This window comes from Tiliqua scincoides, chromosome 1, assembly GCF_035046505.1.
Source record: "Tiliqua scincoides isolate rTilSci1 chromosome 1, rTilSci1.hap2, whole genome shotgun sequence".
Classification (NCBI taxonomy): Eukaryota; Metazoa; Chordata; class Lepidosauria; order Squamata; family Scincidae; genus Tiliqua; species Tiliqua scincoides.
In genome coordinates this window covers 38940134-38960013 of record NC_089821.1, presented here as the reverse complement: position 1 = coordinate 38960013, position 19880 = coordinate 38940134, and the positions used below count along the sequence as shown (strand labels likewise).

The following is a 19880-nucleotide window of genomic DNA, read 5'->3' as shown; positions in this document are numbered from 1 at the left end:
CCTTACTAATATATAACCCTTCCGCAAACGTCCATGGCACTCCTGCAGACCATTCACGGCACACCAATGTGCCATGACACACTTGAAAAGAGCTGAGTTAGGGCCTAATCCTATCCAATTTTCCAACACTGTTGCAACCACAACGAAACCCCAAGGTAAGGGAACAAATTTTCCCATACTTTAAGAGGGCCTCTGTGACTACCTTCCCATCACAGGATGTCCCACTGGTATGGCTGCACCGGCACTGGAAAATTGGATAGGATTGGGCCCTTAGAGTCTCAAAGAAGTACACTTCTCAAATGCTTTTGTAATGGATAGTGCCATGTCATAGATTCAATTTATAATTTCTATAATGCATTGCAAAAGCAAAAGATAAACTATGGAAATGGAAAACTAGCACAACAAGAGTGGGCTAGAATCTCTCTCTCTCTCTCTCTCTCTCTCTCTCTGCTATGCTATGCTATGCTACACTATGCTATGCTAGTTTTCTATTGCAGGGAGTATTATACTTTGGGAAACCTTAAAATTGGGAGTATTGGACAAATTGTACTCATCAGATTCATTAGTATCCAGTGGAAGTTCAACATTATTATTCCCTACAGTAGGGATTGATGGAAGGTGGAAAAAGTAAGTTGATTGACACATAAATACGGTTACAGCAGGCCACAACTTGTTGCTCGTTACAACTTCCAGAGGCAAAATCATACAGTTCTTCCAGCACAGGCAAGGATAGAGACATTGTGAGGCTGTCAGTCCAACTGCTGAGTGTGTAATCTCCCCACTGACTGTTCAGAGTAAGTCTGGCACAGCAAGATCAGCATGAGGACTGCCAATGTAGGCAGCCTTCAAACCATCTGACTTGCCTGAGGCTCAAACAGCAAGCCTTCACATCGGCTAGCCTCTTTGTCCCTGCTCCTAGGCCCCTCTCTGCCAAGAGGGGTGGGTGCCACCATGAAAGCCCATTGCTTGGGGTAAGCCCCCACTTCCCTGATTGGTGTACTCGGACCTGCACCAGTTCTTTGGCTGGAGCAACTCTGAGTGGACCTGGGGAGGTGGGTTGATGCCAGGAAAGGGGATAAGATATCAGCAGAGACACGGCCATTGATAATTGCCCCCTTCTCATCCTCAACACAACCCTTCTCTGTCCTGATCCTTGCCCCATTCTTCCCCCTTCCTGCTCCATTCTGTCCACTGCCTAACCACCCTCCCCCATGCCAGCTTCCCAAACCAGGGCATCAGGATTGCTGCTGTTTTGCAGCAGCTGCTGATGGCCATTTTGACTGGCAGCCTAGTTGAGTGTGGCAGCTCACTGCCTTTTCCAATGCCAGAAAGGGCACTGTGCTGCTGGAATGTGAATTCCAATGGTATAGCAGCCTGTTAGGATTGGGTCTTTAGTTTCAGTCATGAGCAAGAGATAACAGTATATTCTGTTGCTAAATGGAAGGCAAATCCCCCATCACCATAGATCGGTTCAGGTGATATGGATAAAATTTCTTCCCTGCCCCATCAAACGGCGACTGACATTGTCCACTGTAAGGAATACAAATGCAGCATATTTATTTCACAATAAATAATGGGAAAGCCAAACAAGTGGAAGGCAGGTGAGCAGGCGAGAAGAACACTGGCAAGCATATGGGGCCTTATCTGTATTTCTGACACTAGTATGAAGCAGAGGGAATGAATTTTCTCTTCAGTCTGTGCCTCAGGTCCCACCTCCTGGCTGCTCCGAATGATTGAGAGGCACGCTCCCAAATGGAAATAGAAAACTTGCACAACAAGAGGGCTAGAATCTCTCTCTCTCTCTCTCTCTCTCTCTCTCTCTCTCTCTCTCTCTCTCTCTCAAGTTTGGAAAACATGTTACTGCCCAAACTGGCATTAATTGCACTGTGTGCTCTGTGAATACATAGGATTCTGGCCCCTACACTTGTTTCTGGGAAAATTCAGGGCTTTGATGCATGTAGAGGGGCAGGCGAACCACAAGATTCCAAGAAAACACAATGGTCAATCCAGGACCAAACAATGCATCAGGCCAGTTCAGGTAGTATGACATCATCTGAAATGGCTTGTTTTTGTTATCAGCAAGCCAAGAGCAGCATCCTTGGCACAAGGATCAAGAAAAGATGGATAGATTGTTTAGATGCACTCTAGTTTCATTCCTCCAACTTTATAGTATGCACAGTCCATGGTTGGAATACATGGCCAGTTTATCCAGTTCTCTTTATAAGTGAGACCACTAAAAACTGTGTAACCGTCCCTGTATATAAAACGTTAAACTTCGCAATTTAAGGCAACATCAGGAATCAAAATCATAGTGTGTCTGAAGAGCTCATATATTTTTTAAAAAAAGAAAAACCCTTTTCAGTGCACTAGGCAAATGTTATATTTGAAAAGCTATCTGCCACTGAGTGGTTAAGAAGTAAAAATGCAGTTGCAATTTCCATTGTGCAAGAAATCATGAGAACTGAGTTAATTGCACTTCCAAAGACTTGACCAATTATTAAATGTAAAGCATCAGATTGGCAAGGCCGCAAATGGACAACTTTTACAAAACACAGATATTAATTAATTGGGTTTCGTAATATCTGCAACATGCAGCATTTCAAGGCCAGTGGTACCCACAACAGAGAAGATGCTTTAGTAATTGAGCTGATTAGCTTTGTATCTTTACAAAGTCATAATCCTCCAGTGTGGAATGTTAAGATGAATTTTTTGGATATGTGATTTCAAATAAGAATAAGAATCATGGGCAGAATCCAGTGATGAAAACAGAAATGCACTTCTCTTTGAACAAGGAATGGTTCAATTTCTACTGACACCAGTCCTCCATCTGCACCGACTCTCCCAAATCCTATCTTGCTTTCTTGAAGATCAGCTTTACAAGGGCACTGGAGCTGTGGCATGGAAGATGGGCCGTAGAACTAGAATTTCTAGTCGAATTGACATTGCATCAAAAGTGTGGCTGTATCCCGACTCCCTCTCTGGAATGTCCTGTAGAATTCTCTTCTGTTATAATATCTTAACCGCATTTCCCTGCCACTGTGCCCCTATAAGTGAATTGCCATGGACTGAAGGCTGGCAAGATGCTACTTTCCCCAGCCATACTTTTATGGCCCAATCCTATCCAGACCTTCTGCTGACAGAACTCATGTTCTGTTGACAAAAGGCCCAGGTCTCTGGTGCTGCAGCTGCTGCAAAAGCACATGGCTGCCAATGTGAATGGCTGGAAACTGCACTCGTGCAGCACTGGAGTACCAAGCCACAATTGTTGCCAGTAAGTTGGCAGCATTGGTGAGACATGGGTAGGGAAGCAGAGGATTGGGGTGGACAACAGGGCTAGGGCATGTAAGGGCAGATAAAGGTGGAAGTGAGCCATGGACTGTTTCTCCTGCAAATCCCTTATACTCTGTACTGGTGTGTCACTTAGAGCGGCACAGTTCCATTTACAACACCAGACCTCAGTATCGTAAACAGTGGATACGACTGGGCTGTAAGAGGTCATGCATCCAATTGAGCTTAGTCTGTAAACATGCTTAAGAGGACCCCCACTGTAGTTCTATATATTTTGTATATGAGAAAAAAACTGTCTTGAATGGTGTGGATTAGAATCTTATTTCCCCCTCCCCTTTGTTTTTACATCACAACCTCCCCCCCAAAAAAGGGAAAAAAATGCATATGTGACTAATATCTATTGATGTTGACAACCTTATTCACACTCATATTAAGATTAAGAATATAAGAAGAATAAAGTCTTCATTTCTGTGCTGCCAAACAAAAAATGCAAAGCTTATTCTCTTTAGATAGGGAGCAGTAACAGGAAAGAACAAAACAAAACATGGAAATAGTCAAGTGAGATAATAAACAGAGGTATAACTTATGCCTTAAAATATCATTCCTTCTTGGTCAGTTTAGCATGCAGTTGGATCAGAAAAAAGTACCTGTATCAAGCGATGTCATATGCAGCTTGATCAGTACAGTATGTAAAAAAGCAGCCGTTCCAGCAAGGGTAGCTCAGCCAGTGAATTATACAGTAAAGCTGGAGAGGTACACAGCTGGGACCATAAATTATGAAAGCGGATCAGTCAAGTATGCATCTTCATGAAAAGAATTGGGGAGGGGAAAAAATAAAATAGTAAAAGTCGGCATGCCTCTTGATTATTAAGCTGTGCAATTTGGTTGGCAAAGTGCAACGACAGGACTACAAAGGTATTCAGCCAAATCAATGAAGCAAACCTCTGGTTACGAAAATGGCACACTGCAGACCACTAATCTCATGCAAATCCACCTTATTAAGGTAGATGGAAATGAAAATATCCCATTGAGTCATTAGGAGCAAGCAATGTGTTTTTTTTTTTTAACTTTCGTGACAACCAAACTTGACTCTTGAATGAGGCTCATTTATTATCTTTCCCTTCCTCTGCAGAAAGGGGGTAGGGCAGGACCATTCACCTGTGCCACTCTTAACACATATAGGATGCAATCCAAAGCTGCGCTGGAGCAGGCAAGCCAGGAGGCTTGTGCTGCATCCAACGCAGGTTCATTGGGTGCAGTGGCTCAGCCATAGGCAAGGGGAAGCTCTGCAAGGGTAAAAGCTGCGCACCCCTATGGGTCTCCTTGGACCTGCACCACCTCTGGAGGTGGCACAAGTCCAAGGAGAGCGGAGGGGCTAGAACCCACTCCATTCTCTCCGGGGACGGGGGTTGGGATCCGGCATAACCGCCGGGTCCCAGCCCTGCCCCTGGTTCCCCGCGCGCCCGCCCTGAGGCAGCCCATCGCCAGCCCTCCCCCCGCCCAGAAACGCCCCTTCCGCCCCCTCCCGGCGAGAGTGCCGACACAAGCGGTGGTGTGGGAGCTGCTGCGGAGGCTTCTGCCTGCCTCCACATGTCGGCTTATCTAAATGCGCCGATGTGGCTCCCAGCTATGGAGGCGCAAATGTGCTTTACAGCACGTTTACGACCCTCCTATGCCGGCCCAAGGGACTTGGGTCAGCATAAGGCACATTTAGGATTGCACCCTTAAAGGTATGCAACAAAAGTGAAATAATTCATTGAGTTAGTGTTTAGCCAAACAGAAATAGAAACCTAGCCAAGTAGAAAAGAGTCAAGAGAGACACATCCAGAATGTTTCTCATCTGAATTTTCTCCTAGGTTTTGGTACTCTGAATGGTTTTGACTGGTTTCTAAAGTGGAATTACGCTGAGCTCTGTGAATGCACACTTTACACCAGCTTTCAGTTCATTCATGTCTTCCTCCTGATTATAATACCAATGGGCATGACTGCATTAATAAAACTTCCAAGAAGCAACAGTGTCCTAACCTATAGTTGTGCAAGTAGCAGTTACTTTTGTCCGTGTGTGTGTGGGTGAGGAGGAGTGGAGTTTGCTCATTCCCCTTATCAGGGGCCCCCCCAGATGCCCTGACCCCCAACTTACCCTGGAGCAGGGACCCAATCTCTGTCCTTGAGGGGGGGAAAGAGGGTTGGCTCACCCCAACCAGGCAGGGGAGGCTGGCAAGGCAAACAGGTAACACTGAGGGAAACAAGCCATGAACAGGAAAGGGCCTTTTCTGCCCCACCTGGAGGAAGGGGAGGGGCCAAAAGGGGTGGGCTTGCTCCATAAAACAGGGAAGCCAGGGATGAGAGGCAGTCAGTGCAAAGCAGGGAGCTGTGAGGTAAACAGATCCTGCTCCTAGGCCAGGTTTGGCAGCTCTGCTAGGGAGGAAAACAAGGGTGCTGGAACCCCCCTCCCCCTCAAGCCAATCTGAGGCCTCCATGGGGCTAGAACAAGCCTGCCCCAGGCCCTCCAGGGGTGGAAGCCTACACCCCTTTTCATGCCCATGCTGTACCCCATCTTTCACTAGGGCAGCGGTCTCCAAACCACAACCCACTGTGCACTGGGATTATCGTTCTGGGCTCAGCGGTGATGAGACCTTACTGTTCTGCCCTGCAGCCACCATCCATCATACCCAACTATCACAGAGCCTCATGCTGGGGTGCCATGTCCACTGCACGTTGCTCCAGAAGGCTCTGTGCCCTGATTTCTTTGGGGAAATCAGTCCCAACATTGCACTGCAAAGGATTTGCTGATGGAAATGTCCAGTGGCTCCCCGTGTGCATGATATCTGCCCAGACACTGCAAGAAAGCAGATAGGTTGGTGGCATGGGCAATTCATGGGTGGTTTTGCAGCAGGGTGAAGGAGGAACCAGGGACGGTTTGGGGGAGGGAGAGAGTGGATCCCAGCAGCAGGAACATGAGTGGGATGCTATTCCCTCTTTTACTACCCAATATGCCCCCTTCTTCTCCTTGGACTTATGCCAGGTACATAGCTCTTGTGGGTCCAAGGAGAACCATTGCCAACTAGGGGCCCAATCCCATCCAATTTTCCAGCACTGATGCAGCTGCAATGCAGCCTTAATGTAAGGAAACAAATGTTCCCATACCTTTAGGAGGCCTCTATGACTGCTGCCCCACCACAAGATGCAGTGCACGTCCCATTGGCACAGCTGCACTGGCACTGGATTGGGCCCCTAGTTGGCAATGGATCTCCTTGGACTATTGCCATTGGACCTCCCTCTCCTTTTACCACTGAGAGGTAAAATCTTTTTTAACTCTTGTTGGCCTTCTTATCACCCCACCTGCAGCATAGCATGTAGCATGCTTTCCTTTGGCTTGGCTGAATGCTATGGAGTGGCAGGGGACACAAAACTGGGCTGCTAGTAACGCTTCAGTCAAAATGTCAAAATTGGAAGTGATCAAATTATGAAGCTAAATACCATCGTTGCTTAGAAACATGTATATGATTTGGTCCATTGCTCAGTATCCTCAGCCACTGAATGATTAATGCATTTTTAAGGATTTGTTTAGTGCAGAAGTATAGTAGGGATTAAGAAAACTGTTATCACTTTCCCCTTTGGGGGAAAAGGTGACTAAGGACAAAGAGCTAAGAAAATTAGCATGAGTTGATGAATACAAATAGCGGAAAATAAAGCACACAGTTTGATAAAATGCTGGATTTTGATTCTTGATAGCCAACAATGCTAATTTATGCATCCCATTTCTGGACAATGCAACAAGAGATCAGTGCTGAGATTAGTTTAATTTGCTGTTCATAAATGCTGTTATTGTTTCATGAAAGGTGTTTATGTTAGACTTTACAGGAATCCTTCTGGAAAGTCATACATGAAATACATGAGAGTAGTAAGAGTAGTACGGTCTCCACCCCTGAACTCCATACATCTATTATTCTTTAGTGAACAGGTCCATATAATCTTGGGCTTGGTTAGCCTTTGGTATCAGAGACCTAATCTGTACATTTCCTTGTGGTGTGGTTAGCAATAAAAAGCTACATTCCCTTCTTCCAAGTCTCTTCTTCCCCATCTCATGTTGCATCACTAAGGGCCAATCCCAATCCATAGCACACAGTATGTATGGGGTGATGTAAAATCGCTGTAAAACATTTTTTGACACATGGAGAGTAAGCTGCACCACTGGGAAGGCCTGGGTTGTCCTGTGGGCACCACATCCAGCCCAAGAGCCGCCAGGGGGGAAGGCAGAGTAGAGCTTGGGAGAATGTGTTTCAAGATGGGGGAAGGTGGGGTGGGGTTGGGTTATGGTTAGGCCCAGGAGGGGGTGGGAATGGTAGAGGAAGTCTCCACCAGATCCTAACCCCATCCTGGGCCTGAAAGCCCCAAATGGGGCTACTCAACTCTGTACCAGTAATTAAGCTGGCACTAAGCAGGGTGGGGCTGTACATGAGGTAAAGGAACAAATGTATCCCGAGGAGACCTCCAGCCTGCTTGGTTTCAGTGCTGGATACAGCAAGCGCTCTTTGAATGCCCTCTAAGCCATTTTGTGTGGATGTAATCCAAGATACTTTCAACTTGCAGCAGAACTTATCTGCAAAATGGATTTCACAAAGATAAACTAGCAACTTAGACATCACTAGTCATTTTTTATTTTTTTTTGCACAACCACGAATCATAATTTATCTGCATTAAGTGGAAATAAACTTTGAAATTAGCTGAAGTTGGCAAAACTATACATTCGGTGTTCAGACATTAAATGAATGCAACAAACATTCAAAAGAAAAAAGGCATTGATGAGAACACTGTCGTTTTCTATTCAGCACCTAATGTGAACAAACAGTGCGTTGTACGTTTTCAACAGGGTACCTTTTTCAAGTGCCTTGGACTCATTAATTACATATTGTTTCTTTCCCTTCTCGACACAGTTTCTTATGGATCATTATCGGAGGCAGAAGCTTAATGAGAAATACGAGCCCCCAGAAATCCACACTTGGTCCTACAGAGCAGTAATTAATCTTGAGATCTAACTACATAGAACTTAATCCTATTATTCAAGCTTGAATGTATTGCTGAATTTTTGTTACTTTCTTCCTAATGAGATGAGAATGGAAGAGAATTTAAGAACAGAAGAATAGGAAAGTTTTGATTATGTTCAAGTCAGGAAACACAGTTCAGCTTATCGAGATAATGAACTTCCTGCCTCCACCTAACCCACCGTCTGCTGGTAACACAAAAGTTTATTATTCTCATATTTTTCAGTATTTGTTTAACTGATTGAGCATGCAGCTGGACCATAGGCATTGTTCAACAGCACTTACCAATGAATCGCTGAAACTCAGGTGTGTGAAATTCTGACCGTTCCACTGATTTTAAGAAAAATATACAACCTGACAGATGGTCACGTAGAAACCCCAGCATATTTCTGCTCAACTCCTCCCCCAGCCAACATGGTGCAGATGTGCCAGGTTACAGATTATGAACATTCCATTGGAACAAATGATCTCATGTTGTTGTTGGCAACCTTCAGTCTCAAAAGACTATGGTATTGCGCTCTGAATGGTGGTTCTGGAATAGTGTCTAGTGTGGCTGAAAAGGCCGATTCGGGAGTGACAGTCCCTTCCACACTGGGAGCAAGTGCAGTCTGTCCCTGGTCTGTCTTCCTGGCTATGGACCTTTCTTCTTTTCCTCTTAGCCTCAGACTGTTGGCCAAGCGTCTCTTCAAACTGGGAAAGGCCATGCTGCACAGCCTGCCTCCAAGTGGGCTGCTCAGAGGCCAGGGTTTCCCACTTGTTGAGGTCCACTCCTAAGGCCTTCAGATCCCTCTTGCAGATGTCCCTGTATCGTAGCTGTGGTCTACCTGTAGGGCACTTTCTTTGCACGAGTTCTCCATAGAGGAGATCCTTTGGGATCCGGCCATCATCCATTCTCACAACATGACCGAGCCAACGCAGGCATCTCTGTTTCAGCAGTGCATACATGCTAGGGATTCCAGCACATTCCAGGACTGTGTTGTTTGGAACTTTGTCCTGCCAGGTGATGCCGAGAATGCGTCGGAGGCAGCGCATGTGGAAAGCGTTCAGTTTCCTCTCCTGTTGTGAGCGAAGAGTCCATGACTTGCTGCAGTACAGAAGTGTACTCAGGACGCAAGCTCTGTAGACCTGGATCTTGGTATGTTCTGCCTGATCTTATCTGATCTTGGAAGCTAAGCAGGGACAGGCCTGGTTAGTACTTGGATGGGAGACTGCCTGGGAATACCAGGTGCTGTAGGCTTATACCATAGTCTTTCGAGACTGAAGGTTGCCAACCAAATGATCTCATACGTCTCTTTCAATTAAAAATTTCCCTGTAGCTCATTTGTGAAGACTTCTGCACCATGGCAGGTATATTTCCTTACTAATAATAATGTAGATAATTATGTAGATACATAATACGTTATCTGCTTTCACAACCACAACCACAATCAGCATTTCAGTTACACTTTTGTGGGGATAAGAGTAAAGTTTAGATGTGGTCTTCCTGCTCTGGATCCAGTATTTCACCTAAGCATACAATCCCACGACACAGGACCCACACATAATGTTGCATGATAATGTGATGCAAAGCATGGGTAATATGCCACCACAAAGTGCAGACCAGTGGAGCCTTGCAGTGGCTGTCTCTAGCAGTTTGTGACCATGCTGGTAGACCTGACTCAAATATATGTTATAAAGGAATACGCTTATGGATAATAAATTGATTTGATGTGGAACAGGGCTGGCCTGTCCATGACGCCAACTGAGATGGTCACCTCAGGTAACAAACCGAGAGGGGGAGAAGCATCAATACACCATTTGCGTTCACTGCTCCTCCCATTCCTGCATTGGGGTGGCTAGCTCACCACTCTCCATTCTTCTACATTTAATCATCCACTCTGCCCCCTCTTCCTTATTTAAACAGGACTGGTATTTGACAAAGTAAGAGGGGTGGCCAGGCTCTCGTGTGGAAAGTTCTAAATCTATCAAGTGAATTACAACTAGTTAATCATTAAATCAAACCTCCTCTAGCAATCTGCCTTTCTCCAAAACTTTGCAAGCCCTGTTAACTACTCTCTCAAGGAAAACCCAGGGAAAGGAGACTTCTACATCAAAAGGCATCTGCTCTGCAGCACCCGAATAGAACATTTCTGTTTTGTCCCATATAATACTATATTTCATGTCTTGATTGTTAAAACAACATCAATATGCTTTTATGGTTTCTGTGCAATGTACATTAGGTCTTGACTTCCAAATGGATTAAACTTACATCTTGAGAATTGCATTCCCAGGTGCTTTGATTATTATCTCCTTTTCTTGAGGAAACGTGAAGAGTCTCTTTGTCTGCAGAAGCTCTTTGCTGGAAGATAAGAGAGATAAAAGACTGAAGACAATTTTAAAAAGGCAGGGGGAATTTGTAACAATCAGATGTGTATAAATGCCTCCACTTCCTTTAAAATAACAGCTGTAAACAATTCCTGCTTGAAAATAAGAGGCTCATATAAAGCTATTTTAAAAGAAAATAATAATCCCATCATGCCTTACTATCTATAGACATCTCTATGTACTTTTTTCATAGGCAACTGTCTGCTTTGTTAAACTATTCATAAAATGTGTTGTTATCCCAGATTTCCATTAAAGCCAGCAAACTCCAAAATGTATTTATCCTAAGACAGCCACTATTGTGCCATGGTTCAAAATCCTGATCAGCCATGAAGCTCAGTGGGTGACCATTTGCCAGTTGCTATCTCTCAGTCTAACTAACCTCAGGATTGTGACAATAAACAGCTGTCACCCAAAACACTCGTGTGTCGCCTTTGACACATGTGTCATAACACAAGTTATAGGTCTAGGTCTAACATCAGTTCTAGATGCTCAAAATCTGGGAATGGCTGAGAAAGGGGATAGATTGGTTCAGGCTAGGATGACCTGTAGAGTCAGTCTCTAGGTGAAACTATGAGTGAGTGGCATGGAGATTGAGGTGAATTCCCATCTTTCCTTTTAACAGTTAGATCGCAGTGAACAGAGGGGACCCCTTAAGTCAGCATCATTTAAGTGATGATCCATCCAGCTGCTAAATCGATGTCCTTGTTAATGGCAGTCAAGAGACAGCCATACAGGGAGCAACCATGCAGGTTCACACTCACTGATGTCACCCATTCCTTCCTGATGCTTGAAGGACGGGAATTCCCCTTTCCCCTTGATCAACATTCATTGGCCACCAGCAGCTGTGCATAGGCAGCTGCTTCAGTGACCTCAACTGGATAGGGCAGTGTTTTGTCTTCCCAGATCTCCTCAGTTGATTTTCTTGTGCTTCCTACACAGCAACTTGGGAGCCTGGGGGAGGAAGGACAGAAAAAGTCGAGAAAGAGGAAAAGGATTTGTCCAGGCTGTCCGGTCAGCCCTCCTGATGCACAACAGACTCAGCATTCATGGATTTTAGTATCTGCGGATACCAAGCCTGTGGCTGGAGGATCTCAGAAGACCTCCTTGATGCGACTGGGAGTCACATCTGGTTTGTGTTGGCAACTCCCAAACAAATTTGGGAAGTGTTCCAAGGTCTTCCAGTCATGGATTTAATTATCCGCTGAATTAGGTATCCATGGAGGTCCTGGAATGGATCCCCCCCCCCCGTGGATACTGAGGGCTCACTGTATCTGCCAACACCCTCCAGTTGCCAGTTTATCTAGGACTTGTGCAGGAACGAATCACTTCAGCCCCTCCCATCAGGTTCAAGTACATGCCATTTTACCAGACTGAACCCACATCTGGTAGGGTAAACATTTCAATATTTGCCCATTGGAAATAGTTATGATGTATCCCCTGCTACTGTACAATTTAATACTTAGGTTTTGTTGCATCTGGATTCGTATATGAATTATAATTTAACATTTTTTCCCCCATAAAACAAAACACTACCACTCCTTGTGATGTGCTCTGTCCAGCATTTAAATGTCTGGCAGCTCTCAAATAATGTCACTACTTCATTACAATGGTAAGATATGCAATTACTACTAATAAATATCTAATTACAATTTGCAACCTAATTACAAAGAATACAGTGCTCAACAGCGGAACAAAAAACCTAGTTAGCAGTCTATTTACCCAGTATCAATACCACTTGGGGTTGAACTCTTTTGGAGAGAGCTCCCAGGCTCTTTTCCCATTTGTCTTAGAATTTCCAGCTGATGGTTTTCATATTTCAGGATGGCCCATGTGGTGTTTTCAGGGATCTCAGTCCGGCATTACTTTCAGAAATTACAGAGATTTACAGGTTGAGACCTTTTCATGCTCAACTGCAAATCAAGTTTAGAATTTCAGGCAGTTCAGAATTAACCAAAGCTGCTTGCAGCCCATTTAACTTATACATGGGCTTGCTGATGAAACTAAAATCCATTTGTGTTTGCACAGCTTTCAGCAAAAAAGGGAAAAAAAAATAAAAATCCAGGTTACTTGAAACAGAAAAGCAAGCCAAACTCATTATTTCTTTGAGTTGCTTTCCAAATTTGTGCTGGAATAAATGCTACATCCCGGTTCCAGTCTATGCTTCCTAATTTTTCTCTGCTTTTGCCTATGTATTTCCCCTTTCATTATAAACTACTTACCATTTCTCTTCTTTGTATTATTCTAATCTTCCCAGACCTTCATTATCTCTCCACTTCCTAATGCTGCAATGTCTCTCTTTAATCACAATGCTTCTTCTTAGTGACCTTTTTTGACATTGGTGTATCTTTTCAGTTTTTTTCCCCCCACTGTGGCTAATTTTCTTTCAAATACTCCTATCCATTCGCACTCATGACACCTTTTGGAACTGAGTGTAACACTTTTGCTTTCCTATGAACACATCTGTTGGTACACCACTATGAAGTGAGATCCTTTCTCCATTTTTAAGAAAGTGAGCGTAGACTTAAACAATTGGCATTCAACAATTTGTTTCATCTCTGAATTCCTGAGTGAACATTGAAACGCAGCTGTCCATATATGTAATGCTTGCTTTGCTTGTTTGTTTTCGATGACACTGACCTTGTCTGGTAAAGAAGCACATTTGCACCCTCCACTCCACCACACAAACAAATGGCCAAAAACCTATCTTTACACTGGCAGAGCAGTGGCTCTGCTGGCATAGATTGTTGCCAACATACCATAAGCCATGTTGCAACAGTGCACCATCTAGGCCTGTTGGTGGGAAGAGTGAGAATGAGAGCGACACGTGCCAGAGTTGGGAAGTTCCTGCTGAGCAGCTCAGGGGTAGGGGGAGGGCAGATCAGGGGTGGAATGGGTGAGGGAGGGCAGTGATGGGGGTAGGGTGGGTGGATTGGGCCCAGGAAAGGATCAGTGACCCACCCCTAAACAGTTCAAGAAAAAGTGAACTGAAACAAGGTCTTCACTGCCCACTTAAATGACGACTGCATGGGAGTTAGCCAATCATCCTGGGTGAGAGAATTCCCAAAGCTGAGAGGTCACCACCAAAAAGGCTCTTTTTAGTGTAGCCCCGGTAACAGGAAGCAAAGTGGGCCTTTAGATGATGAGTACAAAGTGTGGAAAGGCTGATGTGGGAAGAGATTGTCTTTGAGATACCCAGGTCCTGACTCATGTAGTGCATCTGAGGTATGACACTCTGTCATACTCAGTGGTAGACCTCCCGAGCCCCATGCCCAGGGCAAAGGTCTGTGATGGTTCCCCCCACAAGCTGTTGTTGCCCCCCATGCAAAAAAACTGCCCCGCCAATCAACTGAGGCTCACGGAGCCTCACATGACCTTAACCTCATTGGGAAAGTCTCTCTGAGGTTCCCCGAGGCTTTAAACTGTGCTTCCAGAAAACTGGAGGCACAGTTTCCGACCCTGTTGGGAGCCTCAGAGAGGCTTCCGCGGGGTCCTAGCAGCTTGCACTTGGGACATTTGCCCTGTTGGACCTAATGGCAGGTCTGCAACTGGCCATACTAGGCATTTTGGTAAGGAGATTGCATATAACATATATAAACCATTTGAAAGAAATGCCTTAATTATGACATTTATGCATTGCACCCTTTTGAATGAAGAACCATTTGAAAGGTCTGAGCAACATGATAAAATACGAACTATATAGTTTTAAGAAGTGATGTGTGTGGGCCTGTCATCCACGGCAGGATAACATTTGCAATTTGGAACAAAATTGGAACAGAATGGACCAAAACACACATACAATAAGAACTGACAATTCCTCTTCTTTTAAAATGAAACCAAGCAATTACACCAATAGAGAAAAATCTGTTGAACTGAAGAGAAGGTCTATTAGGTCGATTACAGTTACAATGGCATGTACGTATATAACCTTAAATCTAGATACAAATGCTACTAAATTTGGTGAAGCTATATTCATTTATTTGCTTTGGAGGTATAACAACTCAGATCTGAAGCATCCTGTCACTTCTATCAAAATGCCCATTTTCATATTTGGTTTCATCTTGTGACTTCAATCTAGCCAGCTGAAGCCTGTTGAAGCCAGCTCGGTTAGGTCCCTTTGAGGCAGTCATAATGACAGATCAGCAGCCAGACAGATGGCAGGACTAACCCTGGCATGGTCCTGCACGCACTCAGATATGATTTTTTTTTTCCAGCTAGCTTTTCTCAGTGTGTATCTGAGGGGTCTGTCACTTGATGCGTGGAACAAAGGTATCTGACTGGTGGTATTTTCCTCAGAAGATGGAAGGCAGCTTGGTGGGACAAAATGACACCAGCATTTTGGGCCTGCTGTATTTTGAGGAGCTTAGGCCTCCCTTTCGTTATCTGGAGCATCTGATGGGATTAAAAGCACATGGCTCAGAGCTATGGCTAGTTCTGTTGGGCACCACAACACTCATTCTTGACCTATTAATATGGAAATAAGTCCAATGTGTTAACATGCTTTGGTAGCATTTCCAGAATTGCTATTTCAGGAATGTATTTTGGGTTGTACCATAACTAAGCACAATTGTGTTCTGTTACCAACAGTGCTTTTTAAAAAAAACATGTGAACATGTCAACATGGTGGAGGGGAGAAACAATTCTGTGGGGGGACCAAGTGTAATGGTCAGAGGCATAACTGCATCATTCAATGGCAAAAGGAAAGTGGGGTTACTCTAAATGGGCAAAGACAGGTCTCGGACAGAAAAAGGACTATGAATAAAGCCCTTCACGTGAAATGAAGCAGTAGCCTGGAAGGGAGCAGGGCAAGGGAGCCAAGCAGCATTTCTTGAGAGAGAGGCGCTTGAGGAACGAAGCGGTCCAGCCTGTGCTGGCTCAGCGGGATTGGTAGCCCTCAGGGAGACCGTAAGAGAGAGAGAGTGAAGGCTGAACGGGTTCTCAGAAGGAGAGAGAGCACATGTGGCCAATATTATAATGCCATTGTGCAAATTGATAGTAAGGTCACATCTGGAGTATTGTGTCCAGTTCTGGTCACAACATCTCACAAAGGATATAGCTGAACTGCAAAAGGTGCAGTTGATTGCTGTGGGGGGCATCTCCCTTACGAGGAAAGGCTACATTGTTTGAGGCTTTTTAGAAAGAAGGTACCTGGGGGGCATGACAGAGACATAAAACAATGAATTGCCTGGATAGAGTGGATAGAGGCACGTTACCAGAACCAGGGGACAATAACTAAAATTGAGCTGCAGGAGAGTTAGAACAGACAAAGGGAATTATTTCTTTACCCAGCATATCATTGATCTGTGGAACTCCTTGCCACAGGTTGTGGTGATGGCACCTGGTCTAGATGCCTTTAAAAAGTCACAGAGGAGTTCTCAAGGTGAGAGAATGTTTGATTCCTTACCTAGGGACTTCATTTTGGCTGTTTTGGTACTGAAAAGTTGGTTAGGACTGGGTTGTGAGTTCGGTTATAGGACTGCAATGGTATAGCTAGTATTTCTCAAAGTGTGCTCCTAGGAGCCCTGGGGCTCCCTTAGACCCCTTCAGGGGCTCCATGAGCACCCCATAAGTGGCCAACATCTGCTTAGTTCTATGTCATTCTGCATGCACTGGCACTCTCGGGCTCTCCCATACATGCACCAGTGGGGCTCCCCAAGTCTCCATTTAGGAGCATAAAGAGCTCTAGAGACCAAAACGTTTGAGAACTACTGGTATAGACAATTGTATACTAATAAAAACTTTAATGAAATGTACTATTCTTTAGCAAATGTTGAAAAGAATCTGCATTATCACAATCAATTCCATCAGGGCCTTAAACTGACAGATCTCATGATCCATCAGCATAAGGCCAAGCCTGCCATCGCACAAGCTGTTTCAACAGTAGGCAGCTTGCTACTAATGGTGAAAAAGTCAGAAAGCCCCATGCTGGCAGTGGCAGGCTGCCAAGCCTCCTCTGGAGCAGGTAGGTCAATGGAGGGAATGGCTGAGGGGAAGATTGGTGGGGGGGAGCAGGCTGGGCTGAGGATGGCATCCACATGATCCTCTTACACCAGCCTGAGCCATGACACTGGATTTGTACCACCAAATAGAGAGACATACAGCCCAATCCTGACCTGCCTGGCGTGTGGGGCTGCAGGAGCACAAAAAATGGCTGCCGCTGTATCCAGCACACCCCAGGCAGCCACCACTTCCCTTGGGGAGAAGGGGACATTCATCCTCTTCCCCCAAGTAAAGCGAGTAGCCTTGCAATGTGACTACTCAACTCTACGATGACCCGAGGGTAGGTGTAGAATTCAGAGCCTCCGTGTTGGACGGACAACCCGACAAAGAGACTCAGGATCCGGTGGAAAGAAGCTCCACTGGTCCTCCCTCCCTCCTGCCCTGCTTCCTCCTCCTGGTACGTCTCCCTCCCACCTCCCCCTCACATTCCCACCTATCTCTCCGCAGCCCATTGGCCTGCGAGACCACCGAGCAGCAGAGCTCTGGTGCTCTGCTGGTGCTAGCCCAGTGCTGGCCAGTGCTGGAGTAGCACCAGCGCTAAGGCCCACAAACATGCCTTACAGCACATTTGTGACAGTGCACACTGGTGGTGAGCTGGTGCACATCATCATTGGCATCCTTCAGTCTCGGGAGACTATGGTATTGTGCTCTGAAAAGTGGTTCTGGAACAGCGTCTAGTGTGGCTGAAGAGGCCAATTTGGGAGTGACAATCCCTTCCACACTGGGAACAAATGTAGTCTGTCCCTGGTGTAGAGCACACTGGTTAGGATTCGGCCCATAGTAAGTAAGTAAGTAAAAAATGCCTGATTCCACAGCTGCCTGGGCTGCAACTGGCAATTGGGATGCAGTGGGGGATGTTTCCTCACCGCTGTATCACACAGGCTGGCCATGGATAGAATTGGACCATCAATTCAACCTTTTACCCAAAAGCAAGCAATTCCATTCACCAGCTCTTTCACAAGGCACCCTGCACAATTGCAACACAAAAAAATCCTACTAGCAGGAAAACTATTCCAAATTAGCTTTCTTTCATTCATTTGATTAGAAAAGAGTGGTGCATGGATTGCCCAGAGTGATTATTATTTATTTGCAGGCACCATGTAGGTACCAATTAGCACTGCAAGAATTCCTCTCTGTGCTCAGAAAATGCTATGGAACCATATTTTATGGAGGTTACCATCCCTAAGGGGAAAGAATCTAGGTTCTTTTTTCCCCCTCCTCGCCAGCTATTGCTGTCTGTTCTCACATGTCTAAAAAGAAGACTAGCTAATTCTTGGTTGGATAGTTGTGATATATTTAAGACAAAAATTAGGTATTCACCCCTCCACTTATAACCCCCTTCTCGTGCTACATCTCACACTGTTATGGATGATTTCCCACTCAAATTGTCATTGAAAAGCTCTAATGCCCCAATCTTATCGCCCTCCCCTGCAGGCATAACTAATTTTGCAGCAGAGGAGGATGCTTTGTGGCTGTCAAAAAGCAATCTCTGCTGATGTGCACTACAGGCCTACCGAAAGGAAGGCCAGAGTGGCATTCCATGTGCTGGCAGACCTACAGACACCTGCTGGAGCAGGTAAGCCCATGCAGGAGGTCAGAGGGAGGCTGGGTTGGATGGGGTGGGGGGGTTGGAGTGAGGGAGGGATGGGCAGAACAAAGCGATGATGGGACAGAGAAGAGGGTGGATCAGGCCCAGGAGAGAGGTGTGATTGGCAGTGGCAGTGAATGCTGAATCCCAAGGCTTTTCCCAGGCCTGATCAGTCTTCCCAAGTCATCACAGATTTGCACCAGCAATTGAGATGGTGCAGGTCTGAATGGCTCCTATAGCAGCTACTGGGGGCTTACTCTGGGGCAAGGGGACAATATCCCTTTACTCCAAGGAGAGCTCCTGCAGTCAAAAATCTCCCATAGGATGCAGCAGAAGCTATGCAGAATTAGAGGGAGACCCTTCCCCCCTCCCCCTGGTTGCAGAGGCCACACAATCAGGTTTATAGTAAAGCATGCAAGAGGTTTATTTCTCCTGTCTTCAAACAGTGAAAAATAAAAGTGAAAGGTCTGTTGGGATTGTAGTCATTGTGAGGTCTACTGCAAAGGAAGTAGCTCTCAGAAAGATTATACCTTCCAACATTCCTTTGGCTTTCTTCCTTCTTGCCTGGTAGAAAAAAAAGAAGTCTTTTTTAGCAGACTAATAATTTTGCCATGCTTACGGTGGTTACCAGATACAAAAGGGGACAGAGTGCCTATACCTTTAACCATTGTGTAGAAGAGGGAATTTTGGCAGGTGCAGCTCAACATAAAAGGGTTTAAAAAGTTGCACCTGTTCAAAATTCCCTCTTCTATACAATGGTTATAGGCACCCTGTCCCAGTTTGTATCTGGTAATCCTAGCCATGCTGCCTGCGCAGCAGTGGTGGGGGAAGAGATGATCCAACCCCTATTGCCACAGGGATAAACAAAGAGTCTGTTTGGATGGTGGAAGTTCGGTGAGGCAGGAGAGGACTTTAAGCTATGGCTCAGAAGCCAAATTTGGGGCAAGAAAGGAGCCTCCAACTGCTGCTGTGGTATGTAAAGAGTGTATTGGCGGAGTGGAAGGGTGAGTGCTGGTAAAAATATTTCTGACCCTCAGAATTGCTCATTTAACAATCCATTTTTTTTTTGAACTAAAGATTGGATCATTTTCAAATCATGTACAGGTGAACCTCTAATAAATAGCGAGTCCATCTCTATTCCCAAATTTCAAGAACAGGATTTTTTGGGGGAAGGAGGAGAATCAGGGAGAGACCGAGGAATTGTCTTATGCTAGTATAGATGAATAAATGCTATGCTGGATGTCACCCCTGATTTGAAGGTCAATGCTAGGATGCTTCTCAGTTTGTCAACAGCTCACTTATTTCTTTTCCATGTTTATATGTACGTATTAAATACAATGCATGGTACATGAAATTTTGCTGCACTATAGCCGAAATAAGACTGCTTCCCTGAGGATATAAGCATTAACCCCGAAAATCCTAATCCTATGCAAAAAGAACAAAACATATTCTCTAAACCATCAAATCCCGTAAAAATAATGAGGATCTCTAACAGTGCAGCATAGACAATCTCATATTCCCATGTCTCCCCTTCAAGTACCCATAACAGATGCTTCTGAGACTGAAATGCCATTTCAATATGAATGGGAGAATGTCTG

General features: G+C 45.1%; 1 protein-coding gene across 1 annotated transcript in view; it reads right to left on the bottom strand.

Moving 5' to 3' along the window:
* The window catches only part of LUZP2 (leucine zipper protein 2), a 221576-nt gene that overhangs the window by 12847 nt on the left and 188849 nt on the right, over window positions 1-19880 (bottom strand). The window contains exon 7 of the mRNA XM_066639890.1: window positions 10582-10671. Within this exon, the coding sequence (XP_066495987.1) occupies window positions 10582-10671 (90 nt within the window). The remainder of the gene's footprint in view (window positions 1-10581; window positions 10672-19880) is intronic.